Source organism: Manduca sexta, chromosome 9 (genome assembly GCF_014839805.1).
Source record: "Manduca sexta isolate Smith_Timp_Sample1 chromosome 9, JHU_Msex_v1.0, whole genome shotgun sequence".
In the NCBI taxonomy this organism is placed as follows: Eukaryota; Metazoa; Arthropoda; class Insecta; order Lepidoptera; family Sphingidae; genus Manduca; species Manduca sexta.
In genome coordinates, this window is record NC_051123.1 from 6,797,667 (window position 1) to 6,818,359 (window position 20,693).

At 34.3% G+C, this 20,693-nt stretch overlaps 2 protein-coding genes across 4 annotated transcripts; one reads left to right on the forward strand and one right to left on the reverse strand.

The window, feature by feature from the left end:
- The first annotated feature begins 14 nt into the window (after nucleotides 1-14).
- Nucleotides 15-6,988, forward strand: LOC115441343 (ATP-dependent RNA helicase Ddx1). The gene is made up of 13 exons (XM_030166102.2): nucleotides 15-619; nucleotides 811-928; nucleotides 1,448-1,614; nucleotides 1,988-2,119; nucleotides 2,709-2,898; nucleotides 3,119-3,306; nucleotides 3,551-3,675; nucleotides 3,889-4,026; nucleotides 4,371-4,585; nucleotides 4,853-4,968; nucleotides 5,581-5,688; nucleotides 6,119-6,253; nucleotides 6,764-6,988. The coding sequence occupies exons 1-13, from the start codon at nucleotides 170-172 to the stop codon at nucleotides 6,866-6,868; spliced, it is 2,187 nt and encodes a 728-aa protein (XP_030021962.1). The 5' UTR covers nucleotides 15-169; the 3' UTR covers nucleotides 6,869-6,988.
- A 136-nt stretch (nucleotides 6,989-7,124) lies between these two features.
- On the reverse strand, nucleotides 7,125-20,691 carry LOC115441344 (histone-lysine N-methyltransferase PR-Set7). 3 transcript variants are annotated; one of them, XM_037436711.1, is made up of 6 exons: nucleotides 20,440-20,691; nucleotides 16,486-16,588; nucleotides 15,610-16,027; nucleotides 14,104-14,294; nucleotides 12,482-12,694; nucleotides 7,125-12,122 (listed from the first exon to the last, which is right to left on the reverse strand). In XM_037436711.1, exons 2-5 carry the CDS (start codon nucleotides 16,575-16,577, stop codon nucleotides 12,487-12,489), a joined length of 909 nt encoding a protein of 302 aa, XP_037292608.1. In that variant the 5' UTR covers nucleotides 16,578-16,588; nucleotides 20,440-20,691; the 3' UTR covers nucleotides 7,125-12,122; nucleotides 12,482-12,486. The 3 variants fall into 3 exon arrangements, with proteins under 3 accessions (XP_037292608.1, XP_030021964.1, XP_030021963.1); XM_030166104.2 differs by having other exon boundaries at nucleotides 20,315-20,691; XM_030166103.1 differs by lacking the exon at nucleotides 20,440-20,691 and adding an exon at nucleotides 20,236-20,281.
- Nucleotides 20,692-20,693: the final 2 nt, after the last annotated feature.

Below are 20,693 nucleotides of genomic sequence, written 5' to 3' on the forward strand. Positions count from 1 at the left end.
TAATATAGTACAATCTGTGGATTTTCTTATGTCATGTTATTTTGCGTGTAGGCTTTGGCATTTAATGTCAAATGTGTTAAAGTAAAAATTATTGAACAGCACTGGTGCCTTATATTTTCTTCACGGATTATCTTATCAAATAAACCAATCGGGCAGTTTTTCAGCAGCCATGACGGCTTTCGAAGAATTCGGCGTCCTCTCCGAGCTGGGGAAGGCGACCGAAGAAATGGATTGGACATTACCAACAGATGTCCAGGCCGAAGCAATTCCTCTCATTTTGGGTGGTGGTGACGTGCTTATGGCTGCTGAAACTGGTAGTGGAAAGACCGGCGCATTTTGTTTACCTATATTACAAATCGTATGGGAGACGTTAAAGGACATGCAAGAAGGTAAAACTGGAAAGGTCCTGCAGCATGTTGCGACAGAGTGGACGATGTCGTTCTTTGACCGAACGGATGCGCTAGCTGTGACTCCAGATGGTCTGAGGTGCCAGTCACGTGACGCGAAGGCATGGCACGGCTGCAGAGCTACGAAAGGCGTCCACAGCAAGGGAGCTTACTATTACGAAGCCACTGTAACCGATGAGGGTTTGTGCCGTGTTGGTTGGTCTACACAAGCTGTAAGTTAGTTATTTATCTAACATGTCAATATTGACTAAGAACATGGTCTTAGTTCCCTATAAATATTTCTTGGGTTTCATTAAACTGTTATCAATAATTGCACAATATATCTCTTGATTGCAGTATAAAACAAATTAAAAATAAATATTAGATATTGTGCATGAATTTTACTATTCCCTTTTTATTTTAGGCAAGGCTTGATCTTGGAACAGACAGATTTGGTTATGGTTTTGGTGGTACTGGCAAGAAGTCCAATTCAAAACAATTTGATGATTATGGTACAGCATTTGGTATGAATGATGTTATTGGTAAGTACAAAATACTTAATTTAAAAAGTATACAATAGATAAGAGATAAAAATCAACATTGACTTTCTAAGGAAAAATAATGCTTTATCTATGGTTATTAATTTGGACTATACAGTATGTATATTTGGTTTGGGGATCTATTTAAACATTCAGCTGTTCATATTAGTATGTAATAAAGAAAAATATAAACAAAAAATAAAAGCAATAAATGGCAAAGTAAACTTATGTAAAAAGCTCCCAATGTCTGAATATCCTTTTGCTAGCTACTTGTTGACATATGTTATTGGTTATTACTTATTACATAAAAAATTACCTTTAAGTATGATCCTTTTTTCCTTCATACTGCAACCTGGCCTAGAAAAGCAAAAATGTCTATGTATGAAAATTCCTTTAAAAATATGGTTGTATATTTTATATATATTTGGGAAGAGAATCAAACACTGAATACCCTCTTTAAACAGGTCCCTCAACTATATTTGCATATTCTAGATTATATTATAATAAATATTTATTGTTAAGGTTGCATGCTTAATTTAAACAATGGTGAGATCCGTTACACAAAGAATGGAGAAGATCTAGGAGTAGCATTCAAGATTGAGCAACCTAGGCGGTCTGAATGTTATTTCCCAGCCATTGTGCTGAAAAATGCTGAAATGAGTTTCAACTTTGGTGCAACTCCTTTTAAGGTAAAATTAAATCATTTTCATTTGAAGTAGGACTGTCTTATTGGACCCAGCGATTTAGCATGCTGTATGGCCCTTAAAAATAGTCATGTTTACATGTTGTTCTTTAGGCTAATAATTGCTAATTACAGATTTATTCACTATTCATGATCTGTAATACTATGAGCCATGTAATAGAATTTTTTCTCCTCAGTAAACAAATTTTCAAAAATCATGTTTTATACTTGAAACAAATTATGTAAGAAACTCTTATACGACATTTCATGCTTTTAGAGTCACCTAACTTAGACATTGTTGCACTTGAAGTTGGTTTTCTATATTAAATAAATAATTTTTATTATCATAGTCTAAGCTGTTTTTTATTTATTCCTCATAGTATTCACCACCAAGTGAATACATAGCTATTTGTCAAGCACCAAAGGAGAATGTGAAACTCAATGCAATTTCTGCTGGGGCTGGTGCTGAGGCTAAACCAGTAAACAATGCTCCACAAGCAATCATCATTGAGGTATGTTCTTATTACTTTTCGTGACTGATTTGTGAGTGGTAATTAAATTACTTTTTTATCATGTAGGGGGCAATGAGCATACGGTTCTCCTGATTGTAGGTGATCACTGTGACCCATGAATATCTGCAATACCAGGGATATAGTTGTGTAGCCGGCCTTTTAGGTGGGAATACACTCTTTTTTTTAAGGTCGCCTTTGTATCTAGGAATAATGATAATATTTTCATATGGTACATGTTGTCTATGATTGTAATTATGTTTTTCATTTTCATTTTATAAGGATTTAAACAAAAGACTGTAATGAAATTGTAAATGTGGTGTAATAGCAGGATACATGCATATCAGTTAAACAAACTTCCTGCCTGATAACAAATAATAATAATAAAAACCGCTATAAAATCTGAAAAAAACAACAAGTAATGTTGTCCATCTGTTTGTAACGCTTTCACGTCTGAACAGTTGACCCAATTTTGATGAGATATGATGCAGCGGAAGCCTGTAACATAAAAACAACATAGATTACTTGTTATTCCTGAAAAGTATAGTCGAATTCTTTACCTGGAGAAACCTATTCCATTTCAATATTACAGCCGTCGCGCGAGTTAGCGGAACAAACTTGCACACAAATAACAAAGTTTAAGAAATACCTGGAGAATCCTACGGTGCGCGAGTTACTCGTCGTGGGAGGTATTAACGTGAAGGATCAGATCAATCAGCTCAACTCCGGAGTAGACATAGTTGTCGGCACGCCTGGTCGACTTGAAGATCTTATACAGGGTGGTAGGTATTATAACCAAATGTAAATGATATCCTGTATTTCTAAATACTTCATAGAAATGTCGACAACGGTGTTCAAAATATACGCGTTTAGAACAGAAAAAATTTATTGCTTTGTTGGGTTGATAAATAATTAAAATTATTTACACATGAAACAATTCCAGGTAATTGCACATCAAACAGATATTGCAAAATAAAAGCTATGTATTTTTGTTCTTAACAGGATATTTGGCTCTCACCCATTGCCGGTTCTTTGTGCTCGACGAAGCCGACGGCTTACTCAAAGCTGGATACGGAGAACTGATTGAACGCCTTCATCGTCAAATACCAAAGATTACTTCGGACGGCCGCCGTCTTCAGATGGTGGTGTGTTCGGCGACACTCCACGCGTTCGAAGTTAAGAAAATGGCGGTAAGTACACAAAATTGTAGTAGCAAATTATCATTGGCAGTGGAGTTCCATACATTAAACTTTTCACACTATTTATCCCAATTTTTTTTAATACTTTACTTTGATTGTTTTTTCATTAATATTAATCAAACTGGCTTTAAAATATCAAGTAATAATTAAAGTAAGGGTCGATGGTTGATATGTGTAGACTATAGACTGTTGCTGCTATACTACATTATTTGCTATTAAAAATATATACTTGTAGGAGAAATTAATGCATTTCCCAACATGGGTGGACTTAAAAGGAGAAGACGCGGTACCCGAAACGGTGCACCACGTTGTGGTGAATGTGGACCCGCAAAAGGATCGTCTGTGGGAGACGTTGCGCAAGTGAGTTTCTTTTTTAGGATATTAACAAAAATAAATGATTACTATACATTTCAGTTGATATTCATTATGTCTCTTTCTTAGTCTGTATAAGTGTATTGACAATCGCACTATAATTTCTTAAAGTTGAATAAAAAAACTAGCCCCAAAAGTAGTATCAGCCTGTACGCCAAATTAGTTATTAAATAAAAAATACTCACTGATGTTATATTTTAGGTACCTGCAAACCGACGGCGTGCACGCTAAAGATAACATTCGAAGCGGTAATACCACGCCAGAGACGTTGTCGGAAGCCGTGAAGATCCTCAAGGGAGAATACTGCATCCGCGCTATTAAAGAACATAAGATGGATAGGTAAAATAAATCAACCTAATGTTTCCTTATGGCTATTGTCGAGTGAGCTTGCGAAAGTCGCTTTAATTCGCCTGCTATGTACTCTTTCAATGAAACTGGATGCATTAAGTAATGGCTGCGGCACGCTAAATCACCGCACATACAGTTTACGGAATAATGATTCCATTCTACGAGCTTCGAAATTGCTCTAGTTATATGACAAGTTAATTAAAAAAAAACCGCTTCGAAAAGCGCATTATATATGTTGAAACGACATTGAACTACTTAATTAAAAAAAAATAGATAACACCTATGTATTGTTATGAAGTCTTGGCACAACTTTATCCATTAATATTTCCGCACAGAGCCATAATATTCTGTCGCACGAAGCTGGATTGTGACAACCTGGAACGCTATTTGAAGTCATACGGCAATGAGTTCTCGTGCGTGTGCCTGCACGGCGACAGGAAGCCGGCCGAGCGTAAGGCCAACTTGGAAAAGTTCAAGCAGAACCAGGTCAAGTTCCTCATTTGCACCGACGTCGCTGCCAGGGGTATCGATATATCGGGACTGCCGTTTAGTGAGTATCGATTATGAAAAAAAAAATGTGTATAAATATTTTATTATTAGTACTAGTGGACACTGTTGTGAAGTAATATTTCTGAAGTAGAATTCAAATCTTTTTAAAATGCCTGTGCTTAGGTCAAATTATTATAACAAGTACACGGTCCATACTGTTGTTCTTTACATTTAATAACTACACATGAAGTAACTAATAAATAAAAAATAAAAAAAACTAAATTATGTTGACAAAGTCGTAATTTATGTAATAAAAACTTTTCTATAGTGATTAACGTCACCCTGCCGGACGATAAATCAAACTACGTGCATCGCATCGGTCGTGTCGGCCGAGCGGAACGCATGGGGCTCGCCATCAGTCTTGTCTCTACCGTGCCGGAGAAGGTAGGGTTTCAAAAAAGTAGAGAATTTTTCCAAATTTAAGAAAGTGGCAGGCGGTGTAGAAGGGGAAAGTTATACCTATTGAAATTCCCTATTCATGCATATATTTTAGTCTGTGAATTCGTCTAAGATATCAAATTCTTGTCTCTCTTTCGTTATGTTAATCCATCGCGAAAATGAACCAATCAGAACAAAGATATCTTTGACGTGCTTACAAATGACATATTTAGATATGAGTTTGTTTTCCAGATCGGATCAATGATTAAATTTGAGATCTTTCATTAAAAGCGTCCTAAATAGTAATAATTTAGTCGGGATATTAGTAAATTGTAGACTCTAGGAATTGTGTGAATTTGAATATTATATCTGTATTATAATAACATTTCGGTGGCGTAGTTGTATTGCGAGCGCGGAACGAATATCGTGCTGGGGTCTTGGGTTCTTGGGTCGATGAGTGATTTTGGTTATTCTGCCCAGTATCAGCCGGAAGTTTCACAATGTTCCCGGTAAATGTCCAATAAGCTCGCCACCTATTACGTGGGACCCTAGCATAGCTAGTGAAATGTGGTTGTGATGACTCCGTGTGAGACGTGATGCTATGTGTGTTTGGTGCAGGTGTGGTACCACGGCGAGTGGTGCTCGTCGCGCGGCCGCAACTGCTGGAACACCAACCTCATCGACGACAGGCCCAAGGGCTGCTGCATGTGGTACAACGAACCCCAGGTACAAACCTATACTGTCGCATGCCATACTTCTACTTTCTGCCATTTAACAATGAATGAAGGAACCTTAAACATCCCTTATATATACATATTATAAAACAAAGTCCCCCGCCGTGTTTGTGTGTCTGTCTATCTGAACGCAGTACACTCCTAAAATGCCGAACGGATTTCGATATATAGTTTCGAGACCCTGGGAAGGACATAGGCTACTTTTATCCCGGGAAAATATATAGTGCAGTTTAAGTTGCAGAAACAAAAGTGTTATCAGTGTAATTTCTAATATTTTTTGGTTTGGTTTTATATTTAGATGTCCTAATGATATTATTGTAAATGTATTTCAGAATTTATAATAACTGTTATAATGCGTTTATTTATAGATATTTGCAGGATCTGTTTTCATTCATAAAGTCAAAAAATATATATAATTCCAGTATCTGGCGGACATAGAGGACCACTTGAACATAACGATCCAGCAGGTCGAGCCAGACATGAAGGTTCCGAGTAATGAGTTCGACGGTAAAGTTGTGTACGGTGAAAAGAGGAAACAAGTCGGAACCGGATATCAGGTAAATTTGTAATGCCATTGTTTTTTCGTATGAGAATGATTCATTCGGTTTCTTAACTTACGTACAAAAATATATCTAAGGTTTTATATACCTGTCCCTAATCTTCTCTATAGACAATTACTTTACTTGCACTATACGCGTGCACACTCGCCTTGAAAAATAATTTTACCGTGACGCCCCTCATGAACTTCTTCAACTCAGCCGAAAATTGAGGAATACTATGCCTATAAATTTTCCATTAGTCTGATCACGAAAACAATGTTTACCACAATAACATAGTTGACAAATCGGCGGCACTTGGGTACTTACCAGTGGCGAAGCGTCCGTACTACCAGCTTTCTTTATAGATTTATTTACGTTGTCTTAGTTTTTGTTTTCTGTTAAATTGACTGTGATATGTTAAACAAGGCATTTATTTTTTGGTACGGGTTACCATTGAAAAATTTCACTATGCGCCACGGGTACTTACGGAATATGCGTAGGATTTTACTTGGAGTATTTTGTTTACAGGATCACGTAAGCCAAATGGCGCCCGTAGTGAAGTCGCTACAAGAGCTGGAATCGCAAGCGCAACTCTACTATCTCAAGCTGCATCATAATGTTACCATAGCATAAATATTTACCAACTGTGTAATATGTACTGTAATAATTTATACTAAATATGTCGCTTCTGATTAACAGACTGATGATAAGCTAATTTTTGTGTAACATTAAATTATCAAAATATTTGACATGCATTGCATTTTTTTTTAGATACATACGAGAGGCTATTTGAAAAAACCTGAATATTAGTATCATTATTTTAATATTATAACGTCGATGAGGCAAAATAATATGCTTATACGATCATGAAACAAATAAAACATACCAGTGGAAGTTCATTTTTTATATTTCACTCAATTCTCAATCTCTACGGATTATTTTAGGGCAGTGTGTAGCGGCCCTACATTTTCAAAATAAATTATTAAGTCTCATAACACCGCTACATAGGAAAATAGCCGTTAACAATACTGTTATAATGATTCCAATCGACTGCGTCATCACTTCATATTTCACAAGGAATATAAAACATTTTCGCTATACCTTCGTTCTGAAACACAACGTCGTATAAAAATAGATATCTTTCATATAAAAATGTTCGTATTTATTGGCTAGAACTATTTTAATATAAACCAAAACCGGTATCATTGTGTAATATGAAGAGACTATCGAGATTTAAAACTGATCATCCACTGCAGTGCATTTCGAGTTTAGAATACATAGATTATAATCGATTTATCTAATGACCGATCCGAAATTATAGCGAACAATGCGTAATAATATACCTGTATGATGTACCCACTACCCAACACACGTACATGCTAATATGTTCTTTATAACAACACTTCGGTCGTTTCACAATGCAGTGGCGACAGTAATCTGATACAACAATTACTTAGTATTAAATAATGGCTTATTGGCCTAAAAATTATATTAAACTCTATCAACAATATAAGCACTAAAACAAATATTTCAGCCTATATTGAAGGCATTAGTGCAAAATTGTATGAAAATAATTTAAAATTTCTCATCACTTCACGGATAAAGGCAAAAACTATTTGGTGTCTACAGCTTCATATCTCAATTAATTGACAAAACAAGACAATGCCATTAAATTTGTATGCAATCATTGGTCCTATATGTGGGTACAGGGTAAACCAAATTTTAATATCAAAATAAGAAACAATATCGTCCCGAGTGCCATTAAAAACATACACAATTATGTTAGCTAGTAATAAATTAAGATGTGTGTACTGTGTACATATAAAATGAATATAATAAAATCACAAGCATTAGATTTTTTGATTGATTGAAATTAAAAACAGGATGATATTTACAAAATGCATTAAGATATTGAATAAAATACAATTTAGCCCTAAAACGGGTGTTTAGTACAATACGCATCTAACAAGTTCTCGTCTAAAATTCAGCTAACTGAATAAAATATAAGCCACTTATGACCCATATGTATAAACGATCCAAATCTGTACCGACAGATCAATCGTAAGAATGAACCAATCAACATAAATCAAGGCATATCAAGCTAACTTCATTCTGATTGGATCAATTTTGCTGTCGATCCGAAGGTAACGTTTAGGATCGTTTATTAATCGACCGTTAAACAGCGTGCTGTGTACGTAGATTGGTTAGGAAATTACACAAGAAGTTAGTTAAATATACAGGGAATAGGAACTACGAAAGCAATATTGTTTTTTTTTTATATTTAGAGTTAACAATGTCGGCTGGATCTCCTACAATGGAAGAGTAAGAGGTAAAAAGTAGAGTGCAATTAGAGAAAGAGTTTATTAAGAATTATTTGATTGTAATATTGCCGTTTTTGGTTATATAATGTTACGATTAGTGGCATAATAAGGAGGTTAAAAATCGAAACTATACGCATTTTTTTAAAGTTTCTATTGATGCTCAAATACGATATTTTCCAGACCGCAACACTAAAAACGTTATGGAAATACAAGTCAATTAAATTCAATAACCAATTGGCGTAAAGACTAATGCCCGAGCGCCCACATTGTAGTTCGTACATAGACATTATTATTGTCATACATAAAACAATTAATTATGACTCATGATTTGTTATTCGTATCATTACAAATTTAAACACAATAGACTAATAAGCTGCGAAAACACTGGACAAAATATCTGTTATATAACAAAAGTTACGCGGACAGAGAAGAATTGCCAAATGGCAAGGAAGAGGTCTACCATAAGTTATAGCTGCATAGTAACATGATCCAGCGACATTAAACCGCGTTTCTACTGCACAACATGCCTGTATGCAAGCTTCACTTGTAATGCAGTTTTAACTTACAAATATAAAGTATCTACATACAAGTACTCGCACAATGGAAACGCGGCTTTATAATTAAGTAGTTAATAATTCAAGTGCACGATCGGTACAGTAAAACTACTCAAGGCGCGCCAGTCTTCATTTCTTCATTAACAGCTAACTTGTCTATGATTCAGTTTCCCTTTGTCAACTTGTGACTTATCATCTGTTGTATTGACGGAGTATTGTATCCGACTATTTACCACTAATGGTATGTAATTTGATTTACAAACGTTTGCTGTCCAAATTATCGATAATCGACTACTTGCCCACGACACAACAGAATGATAAGGCACATCCCTATATCGATGAGTCCCGCTAGATTCAGTTTCGTTTCGATTCACACTATTCTCAGGCACTCAGCGAAAGCTGCTGCGATTTGTACAGTGAACATGATTTTTCTATTCTACCGACATACTTACGAAACCGACAACCGGAAAAATAATCGATAATTACAAAAGGAATAATGGAAGTGTCTCGTGGTCTACTTTGGCATAAAGACTGGCACACTTTTAATTGATAACAAGTTCAATTTATAAATTAATAATAACTCTCTTGGTGAATACGGCTATCCCACCAGCATCGACTTACATTACAAATTATACTAAGATATATAATATAAAAACTTTAGTTATACAAAATTTCCTATATCTTTTGAAATGTATCAAAATTTTTGCACGTTCGCTCTCATTTCAAAATAATAATTATCTTTGTTGTTAATTTCAACTAAGATGATACTTCAATTATTACAATCGACATGTCAGCTTATTTAACAGCACACAGATGTATGGTACATCATAGAATTTGTAGTACATTAATATCGAAATAAGAGGAACGCTTGAGTACATTCAACTTGTCGTTTTACCTCCAATTACATCTCACTCCATTTCTAGTTTAAATGAAGTATTCACACTTACTTAAAACTAAATGCGGATACTCAAACGACTACCCTCCAATGGTTTTACACTTCACACAATAAAGGAAAATGCAAGGAGATCTCTACACGCGGTTTAGCAATAGTTGCGGTGTCAATTTGCATAGCTAATAAAATGGACGTTCATAATCTCCACAAACGACAATAAGGCATTTCTATCCAGGTGGATTTTTCGAGGGCATCTGAGTATGTATCTAGTTTTATATATGGTTTTTGTAAATAATGAATTACATCGTATCGAACTTTGCGTACTTCTACAAAACTTTTAGAAGATTGTTGCGTTTCCCAGATAGATTTTAAGGCCCTCAAAAGTGCTATCCTATACATGGTATAAGGTGTATTTGCCCACCACTATGGATTTAATTTCACATAAAAAATTTAAAATTTTACACCATTCGACTTAAAATGTAATTTCGGATACCGAAAATATAAAAGAATACAACCTTTATTAATAATAAAAATGGATGATTTCATTAACAATGATCTGATGGAATAATTTATAATATTTAGTATCGGTGGGCCGATTACATTTTATTAGGGTGGGTTATATCGACTTCGCAGGGTATCCCCACCATTTATCATTCATTTATTATATTTAATAGTGTAACGAAATAATTTTTCACATCATAAAAATCTGAATATAATTTCACATAAAATATTTATTCAAAATATACGATGACAAAAACGGTTTACACTCAGGACTTTGGGATATAATATTAATGACTTAACAAAATATCATTAACACAGTGAGCAACTCTTACAACCTCACGTCTTTCTCAATACACTTAACAATCAAATTAAACCTAATTTATAAATACGTAAACTATTCGAGTTTGTGTCGTGACTGACAATGAGTCAATGCATTAGCGACGTATCGATAGCTTCTTGGACGATAAAACGCGATTATGCGACATTTACAACGTTATATGTTCAAACTCTTAAATTTACAAACTCCGTAGACCACGTGGGAAAGCTTGAACTAAGGGCGCCTTCAAATTAGACGCGCGGATACAGCGCGACTGCCGCGCGGCAAAGGAATGAATTGCCATTACATAAACGACGCTAAAGTAAAAGACCTAAGAGCGCATTAAATTTGCCGCGCGACTAATTTGAAGGCACCCTTACAACGTTAGTAACACTTAGTGTCACTATAACACGTGAATTAAGCAACTGCGCGTTTTATTTTCATACCAGCATATTGACATGAAGCTCTGTAGCTTGTGAATAGTGTTCCGTGTGACCGGATCAACTTTCACTGTCAATTTTAAATGTTTTGTACATTTTATCAGCATCTCTGGCTTGACATGATGTTGATTACATGGACTATATTCTGTCCATTAATCCCAGAATATGATTCCCCTGCATGTTATAAGGAAGTGTTAAACAATGATCGTCAAACAATCTTTATATAATTTTACTTAGTCCTTAATAGACTTAATTTCAAATCTTTCCGATGATATTCGACATCTTTAATAGTTTCAACAATACTGAGACGAGGCAATAAAAATCACCTTCTAGTCACAATTCGGGTTTAACTTTAAACATTTAGATATAGATACGTATACAAACTCTACATTTGCATACAAAAGTCGATACAAAAACTTGCATTACGTCGAGGGACCCGCACTGGCGGTGTACACCTCACACGTTCAAACTGCTTGATACGAACGAAAACTGTCAGTAAGTGACGTCGGGACGAGTCTAAAATCAGTCATAAAAATATTTTGAATTCACCAACGCCAACAAAACGGTCAGCAAAATAATCTACCGACCGTCAAACAGCGTACATTCAAACAGTCCTCAGTCTTGTTTCAACACTCATTAGGAATATTTTTGTATTTCGAGTGGCATAAGGCAATTGAACCGTCCACTTTTGCAAATATCAAAATTAGTGTTAGGCCACCATTGTCTCAATACTTAACAGTACATTACATAAACGTTCGATTCTCAAACAAAATTTATAACAAACAAACTTCATAATTCATAATCACTAATACTAAATTAATAAATAATGTTTAGTAGTCCAATTGAGATTTCAGGAGGAACACCTGCAAACAACACATACTAGTTTTTATCCATTGCATAGACCGACAATTTTAATTAAAGTTTAAATAAACATTTTATTAAATAAAAAACCTATTATTTATTTAATAAATTGTATAAGAGTTAATCGTTATTAGAATCTAAGAAAAGGTTTTCTGACCAGTATCTTCAGGAATAAATGCGTGATGTTAGTTGGTTGTATGGTGTCATATCTAGCAAGTGGCATATTTCGTTAGTTTGTTTAAGCTATTATTAACTATGGTAATTTTTAATTTTGCCGTCTATATTGTGAACCTTTCATGAAAATTTTAAAAAGAAATTTTTATTTATGTTTTATCGAACCCGAGAAGTCAACAAATCTCACCCAGGTCAGAACGCGAGCCACGGGTGGTGCTGCAGCGACTCCTTGGACCTGTCGCCGTAGTCGTAGGTGAGCTCGTCGCCGGCCTCGATGTCGTGCGCGGCGACCAACACGAGCCGCGGCCCGTCCACCCACACCGCCTTCGTCACCAGGTTGCCATTGCGGGAGTGGTTCACCAGACGACCGAGACGGCCCGTTTCGGCCGTTGCGTCGATACTGGAACACGTATTTATAACTATGAATATATAATTAAGGTCTATCCATTAATAACGTCATAACATCTTCGTGATTTTTTTTACCCCTACCCGCGTCTTTGTCACAGGTCACATTTGTGAAAACCTTTCCCCTTGGTGTGACGTCACATATTTTAATTAATAATTTTCGTCTAGAACCAAATAAATGAAAACAGCAGTTATAAAATTGGATACAACTTAAAAAAATCAACATCAAATGACGGCTGGCAGAATTTGGCTCTAATAATCGAAAAACCAAAGCGACCATGTGGAATAGCAAGCCGCTTGCTGCAATCGAAAATTCGCCAACAAAACAAAATTAACCTTATATAGTAAGAGAACTAAAATATTTCCTTAAGTTATTCGTTAACAGTTAATGTTATTATTAATTTAGATTTTAGCATATCAAGTCATGAAACTTATGATAGCCGGCCCTCTTATCACACAATATCACATTTGGTTCATCCTCTCACACTCTTGAGGTTTGACATAATTAACGGATTTGCCCTTTTGTTCAAACTATAAAGTACTAAAAAAGAGTTATCTTTGAGTGTGTACATATTTTATTTAAAGCGACTTTAGAAAGTCAGTATTAATTAAAAGTTTAAAAGGGCAACACAGATTAGTTACAGTACATTTTGTCACAATAAATATTTATAATTGATTATCATAGAAAAAACCAACAAAACTGCGTGTGACTGAAGATATGATTAATGACATGTTTGTGATACATAAAGTCAGCTGTACATTTTATACAAGTAAATGGTTTTATATTTCATAAAAATCCTTTTATTTTATAAGAATGACATCATGTTATTTAAAACAACATTATGAATAAACATGAATCATGGTCACGTAAGGCGATTACGTCCTTAAAACATTAATATGTATCCAAAGTGTTATAGAAAGGATGTAAAAATATTTGGCCGTACAGGTTATAAACAAAAAGAGGACTGTGTTTCTACCTCACCCACATATACGATCAGATGATGTCAAATAATTTATAACACGCCATTTTAAGCTGAACATTTACATTATTTTATTTTATTACTGGTCTCAAACCACTTTCAAAAACATAATGTTTGTGTATTAATGTGAGTAAGAAAAAGATTTTTTTTATTTCGGGTTTTAGTCATTTGACCTGACATTTAGCACCACTTTTGATGATAAAATTCTACGTATATCGAAATGACCACAATTAGTGCATAAATTATTTTGAATTAAAATTTAGTTAACGCCTAAAAACATGCTCCAGTACCAAAACCCTAGTTCCTACCTTCTATTTAAGATAATTAGAAGAAAAAAATACTTAATAAAGTTCTAACAAGCTTGCGAAGCATATATAAAAATAATAATCTTTGGGTGTACCTAAAAAAAACAACCTCTACTAACCAATACTGTTGATCGCCGTGCCTGAAGTAATACATGTAGCAGCCGGCGGTAGGGTCTTGCGCGTACGCATGCTCCCGCTCGCGCGCCTCGGCAACGCCCACCAGCTCTCCCGCGTACTCCACCACGAACTGCCCGCGACCGAACGGACGCGTTGCGATCACGCCACGGCCCTTCCCGTCGAAATACGCCACCTACCGACAAAACTAATTGTGAAACAATGATTGCTTAAAAGCCTATTCCAATCGATCTCCATTCTTAAAATCGGAACAATGATAAGAATAGACAAATCTGAATAAGTCAATAATTAGCGTGTCCAACTAAATTTATTCTGGTTGGTCTATTTTCGTTGCACAGCCGAGGAAGAGATTGGAATCGTTTATTGAATTCGGCGGTAAGTTAGCTTATATTGTTTTGCACCCATTTATGGCCTGCTCTATTGAGAATTTGCTAATAAATTGTATTGTGTTAAATCTATAAGTTTTAAAATTAATTATTTAACTCTTGTGAATCAATTACGAGCATCCCTTGTCATAAACAGGTTTTTTTGTGTAACGATAAAGTTACGATTGACCCCTCAGAAGGTTTAGTGCAGGTCAATTATATTATAACCAATAATGAAGTATGCATTCATGTTATGTGATAAGTTATAATATTGTCTAACACGCAATCGCTCATCGATTAGTCACAAACAGATATACTCGACACATATTCTGAGTTTGATAGCTAAAAATTACACATATTATACCAATTAGATAATTTTAACCGGCGACCTTGCGATGTACTGATACGCGACTGCAAGGCGTTATCGCATACAGTTAAAGAAATCGCGTCAGCTTTATCTTGGATTAAATCTCATCCATTATGTGCCTGAGAGTAAGCTTCGGTACTCGGGCGATTATACTATTTCAAAAATTATTACCTTACCATATTTACAGATGTAAAAGATAAATGAAAAATTAACCCCCTCTTTAATGATCTTCATTAAATTAAATGATGTTGAGTGGACACATCATTGGCATCATATTCAAAAGAATTAATAATTGTCTACATTTTTTTTTGTCTTGCTGAATGGTATGGGTCATGTTGGTTAACAGCGAGTAAAATACTTATACAAAAAATGTCTAGAGTATAGACTATAGATATTAGAATAAACGACATATAATGTCATACATCATATCCTGAGACCGACACTGTATTACAACAACCAGTGAATTTTACTATCTCCTTTTTTGCGATAAGTAAGTCGTCAACTTTGATATTTTCATGTAATTAATGTATCAAAGTTATATAAATAAATTGAGTACGTATTGACAATTTTATTACCTTTTATCTTATGTGCAGGTAATAATAGATCAAACTGAATAAATCAATCGTATTTTCAGCAATATCAGTACGTAATAAACTTACCCCCTTATTCATAGACGTTTTTTATCACAGCTTTGCTCCATGCTTAAATAAAAGACGTCTATGAATAAAGGAGTTAATTTATACTGGTTAGTACATTACCTGCAAACCATCCTCTCTTTGGTCTCTCACGGCTCGCTCCAGATCTCGCATCTTCTCTGCCATTACACATTTGGAAGTCTTTCTTACACTACGTCTTACTGGAAAATACTCTGTGAGTTTATGATTTGTGTTCCCATTCGCAACTTTGGGTTCTATTTTGACAGTCTTTTCCACGGGTGGTGGCGATGTTGGCTCGATTTTTGCTTTGAGTTCTTCTTTGAAGTATTCTGTGAGTTTGTGGCTCTCTGCCGCGCGGGCGGTCGCCCGGGCTGCCCTCGACCGCAGCGAGTGCCCGTTGGTCATGTTGGCGATGCCGTTACTAGTCTTCAGTGGTTTAGATCTCAACTCGATCTTTTTTAAAGGTGGCTCGGTGTCGAGCTCTTCATTCTCAGTCTTTGGCTGCACGTTGGCTATGATTCTAAAATAAAAAATTAAAAACGTCGTAATTGTGATTGATAGCGCGACCCGTTTTGTTATCACACGACCACACGTTCAGCATGCATCTATGTTGTTAATAATAATTTATAACAGAAAATTTGAGGCAGTCACCTTTTCTATGTTTATCTGGTTTTTACCCTTTTTAACACAAAAGAAGCCTTATAAGATTAGCACACATCAAAGCGGTGTTCTATTTTAACATGTCAACCGATGTGTGTCGACCATGAGGATCTCGCCAAGTTAAAAATAAGTTAATATAACTAGAATTAACTTCGGAATTACGATGTTAAGGAGTGGTTGATGGGTTTAGCTTTGTCACAATATGTAGCAGCAAATTAAAACAAAAAGCTAAAGGTCAACGAATGTTAACACATCAAACTGTAATGAAACAACATAATTTAGGTGCAAACTAAGATTTTACGTAGGATTGTGAGCTACCTGCGCTTTCTATAGTTGCGCACGGGCCTGACAGGCTGGTCCTCACAAAGTTCTATGCGATGTGGAGTCTTCACGCCCTCCTGGGCAGCCATCAGGCTACTGGCTGAAAACCACAATCGTCTTCCTATAATTACTTTGTAACCAATCGTCTATGCCTAACCATCCAATGTCTTAAGAATTTCCAAAAATACAATAACTATCAAATTAATCTCACACTGACAAAGGATAGATGTAATACGTAAATCGATGCGTTAGCCAAGATGTAGCAACTTGTACACACAAGAGCATAGTGCATATTAAACTATGATTACATCCAGGTGACGCACGTGCTCACGTACAATATGACGTGAACATTTCATTAAGAAATTATAAAATTCCATCACGCTTCCACGTCACCCTCGCAAATTACTATAACAGGCCCTACTAGGAAAATTCGCGGGTAGGAAATCATTATCAAATGCGTGTTCAAGTCGAATCACCGAGGTTACATTATAATATTAACATAATGTTCTTGTCGTCGCAAAACAGTCGCCCCCATTGCATGCGACCATAAACTTGACGAAGGCCAACGTATATTTAAAAATCATGTAGGTATGACTTAAGTATTTTGCATAATACATATACGCAAATCCCATACAGACACATTAAAAAAGACTAACCTAGAATAAAAAATAAAGCTATTTTTAATTCAGAACATGGTCTATTGTTCTGACATAAACCATTTCATTAAAATCTGTACAGTACCTATTATGACATTGGAATAACATATTACTTGTATTTACTGATGATTTATGTCATCCCATACATTTTATCAGACCAAACATTATGCAGTCAGAATACTTTGGAACACACTACTGGTTAATACTTGTAAACAAGTGGGCTGGCTTTTCAAACGAATCTCAAGTGTTCTCAACAATTATTCGAAGTAAATGATATGTTACTTTATTTCAATACTAAAGACAATACTTATGAGTATCTGAATATATACTTTTTAGTGATTGAATGAGTCAAATATTTCAAATATTGCAATGTACAAAAGTGGGCGCCTAGTGGGGATATCGCATCATCTTTTTCTTTCATACGCGTCGTAATTCCCGATGACGTCACATGTAGATATTACGCCACTTTTATATTTTTTTTTCTTACCCCCTTCGGCCGAAATTCAATGATTTATATCTTGTTGATTTATTACCCGATTTGAATCATTCCTTCTGAGTTATAATTTATATAACATAAATATTTTATAACAGTAAAGAACGAAAATGGGGCCGGTACCTTATTGTATTTAATTTAGGCTACATTTTAGAGGTAGGAATGAGACATTCACATGGAAAGAGCTTCCTAAAGCTGGTGTAGTATAGGACTATAAATAATGTATTTTGTATATATTATTTTGCGAAATAAACAACCCAAAAACCTTTTAGTATGAGGTATTACATATAAATATTTAGTATGAAAGAAAATAAGGGGAACCACATAGTGTTACAAAGTTGATAATAATATAATCCGCATACATAATTATTGCATAACACTTTTAATAATATTATTCATTAAGATAATTACAAATCAACAGACATAAGCAAACTTACTGTCAACATTAACATAATTTACATTAAGGAAGTCATTTCCTTCACTATGTCCAATTAATAAGATCTGAGAAGTAATAATTAATTAAAGGAAATGAAATGTTATCTGTAATGTTGCTAAAAGCCTTTCATCTACATGTTTATTTTAGTTTAACAGAATATAACATTTTAGTAGTGTACATTTTTTATTTTTCTAAAAACAAATCCTATAATATTTAGTGCTAACATTAACAAATGAAAGCGGCGATAGCCTAGTTGGGTGTGGAATGGACTGCCAAGATGAATGTCTGCAGGTTCAAATTCCAAGGGCACACACCTCTGACTTTTTTAAAATCATGTGTGTATTCTTTGTTAATTTATTGTTCGCTTTAACGGTGAAGGAAAACATCGTGAGGAAACCTGCACATCTGAGAAGTTCTCAATAGGAATTTCGAAGGTGTGTGAAGTCTACCAATCCGCACTAGGCTAGCGTGGTGGACTAAGGCCTAATCCCTCTCAGTAGTAGAGGAGGCCCGTGCTCAGCAGTGGGCAAGTATATAATACAGGGCTGATATTATTTTATTAATATTATTACATTAACAAATAGATGCCTAAATGTCTTCCTCCTTAAATATACCATGGAAGTTAAACACAATAATATATATTGAGGTAATTCATTAAAATAAATTATTTTTATAGTTAATTCTAGCAGCTTGTTTAAAGTAGCTACTAAAATTTGGACATTACTATTTTTAAGAAACATTATGCCACATTTAAAAACAATACCGTTTCACTCCTCAATAAAATGAATAAATAAAATATGATTATAAAAATAACATTTAATAATAAATCAGTAGCATGTGTCATTCAATTGAGATAATATTCCTAGAAAGTCAATTAAGTCAATTTAGTCAACCCTCATTAAATTTTAATAAAAATAAATGCGTCTTATATTTCACATAAAACAAACATATAAAATAGAGTGGCAGCTTATTGCCTATGTATTGAACACAGTTTAAAATTCTACTATATTATAAATAGTGAAAGTTGGTTTGGATGTTTGTGCTATGATAATACTGGCTAAGTGGGGTACAGCTGAAAATCAGTGCTGTTTAACAGAGTATATTGAGCAGGTAATCCTTCTACCACTCATATTGCAAATCCATTGTATGCCTAGTATTGTTAACTGTGTGCATTAATAAACTATTATTTATGTTTTTACGTGAGTATATAACAATAAAATAGAAATATTTAATTTGCATTTCATTAAGCATAGAGATAGACCAAGTTCCAAAATTTAAACCAGTTTTTTTATCTAACTGATAGAACAGTTGGAACTGAATTTTAAGAAGAAATTCTAGACAGGCTGTGAATAGATTTAGTAAATTTATATATTTGGACTGTCTTACATTGATTTAAATGGAATATTTTATCTTTACCATGAATTTTTGTCACTGGTTATTATTATTTTTTAAGAATGTCATCCAAAAATATAGACTTTTATGTATTGTTATATGATGCTATGATCAAACTTTTATTGTAAATTATTCAAATTCTCTACCCTTTTTTATATAAAAAAATATCATTACATTACTTTAAAAAATGTATACATATTTTATGTATTTAGAATTTGATATCATATATTAAATTATTGGTTACAGACATAATGAAATGGGTATAATCTTTATATTATAGCTGGCTTACCAACTTATGTCCAATAATGGTGTATATTATTTTTAGCCTAACATTGTTTGCATAAAGTATAAATGAGAAGTCATTTAAAATTAGAAACAAAATAAGCTGCCAAGTTGAATCAGAATATGCAGAATGGACTGTTAAACTACCTACAGTAAACTGACAGGAAATACATTTATATTAGAATTTTAGGTTATGTTTGTGGCATTATTTTTTACCATTTTTAGTAGTATATTAGGTTATAGTAATAATTTAAAAATATTAATTAATAAAAAATAATGTATAATTTTTCCAACTAACATACAGTAACTAGCACCGAGAAGATATATTTTTAAAGTTATTTTATAATATTATTTTTTAATATTTTGGCTATATGCATAAATAAGTTAATAAAAACCACGTAGGTTAAAGTTGAGGTTAACTTTATTATGTTTCATATAAGAATCTAAGAAACTTATGACGAGGGTATAAAATAAAATCAAATGCATACCGCGAACAAAGGACGCCGTTCCGAGCATGTACTATGTGCATCACGGCATTATTACGTATAGTTATGAAAATATACTAACCTCGAACCATTTCAACTTGAACTTGATAATCACTGTAATAACACTATAAAACAGCATCGAAGAAGTATCATAACCTGACACAAACACAACAGACTGGCTCAAGTTACCAATATTTTGTAACAGACCTTGTCATATTAGGATCGCAACGAGTTATCATGTGATTCGTCCATTTTATGTCACGAAATCCACATTTTCGTAATGTGTATTATGTCTTTGGAGATAAAAAGCTTCAAATATCACGTACTAGCACATTAAAGGGACCAAACGATTGCAATTATCCATTCAATTCTTTAAATATGACAAGATTGATTGATAAGATTTCCGTAGAAAATGGACGCTTGTTTTTCTTGATTCTGCCAGATTCTGCTCAATTCCGATT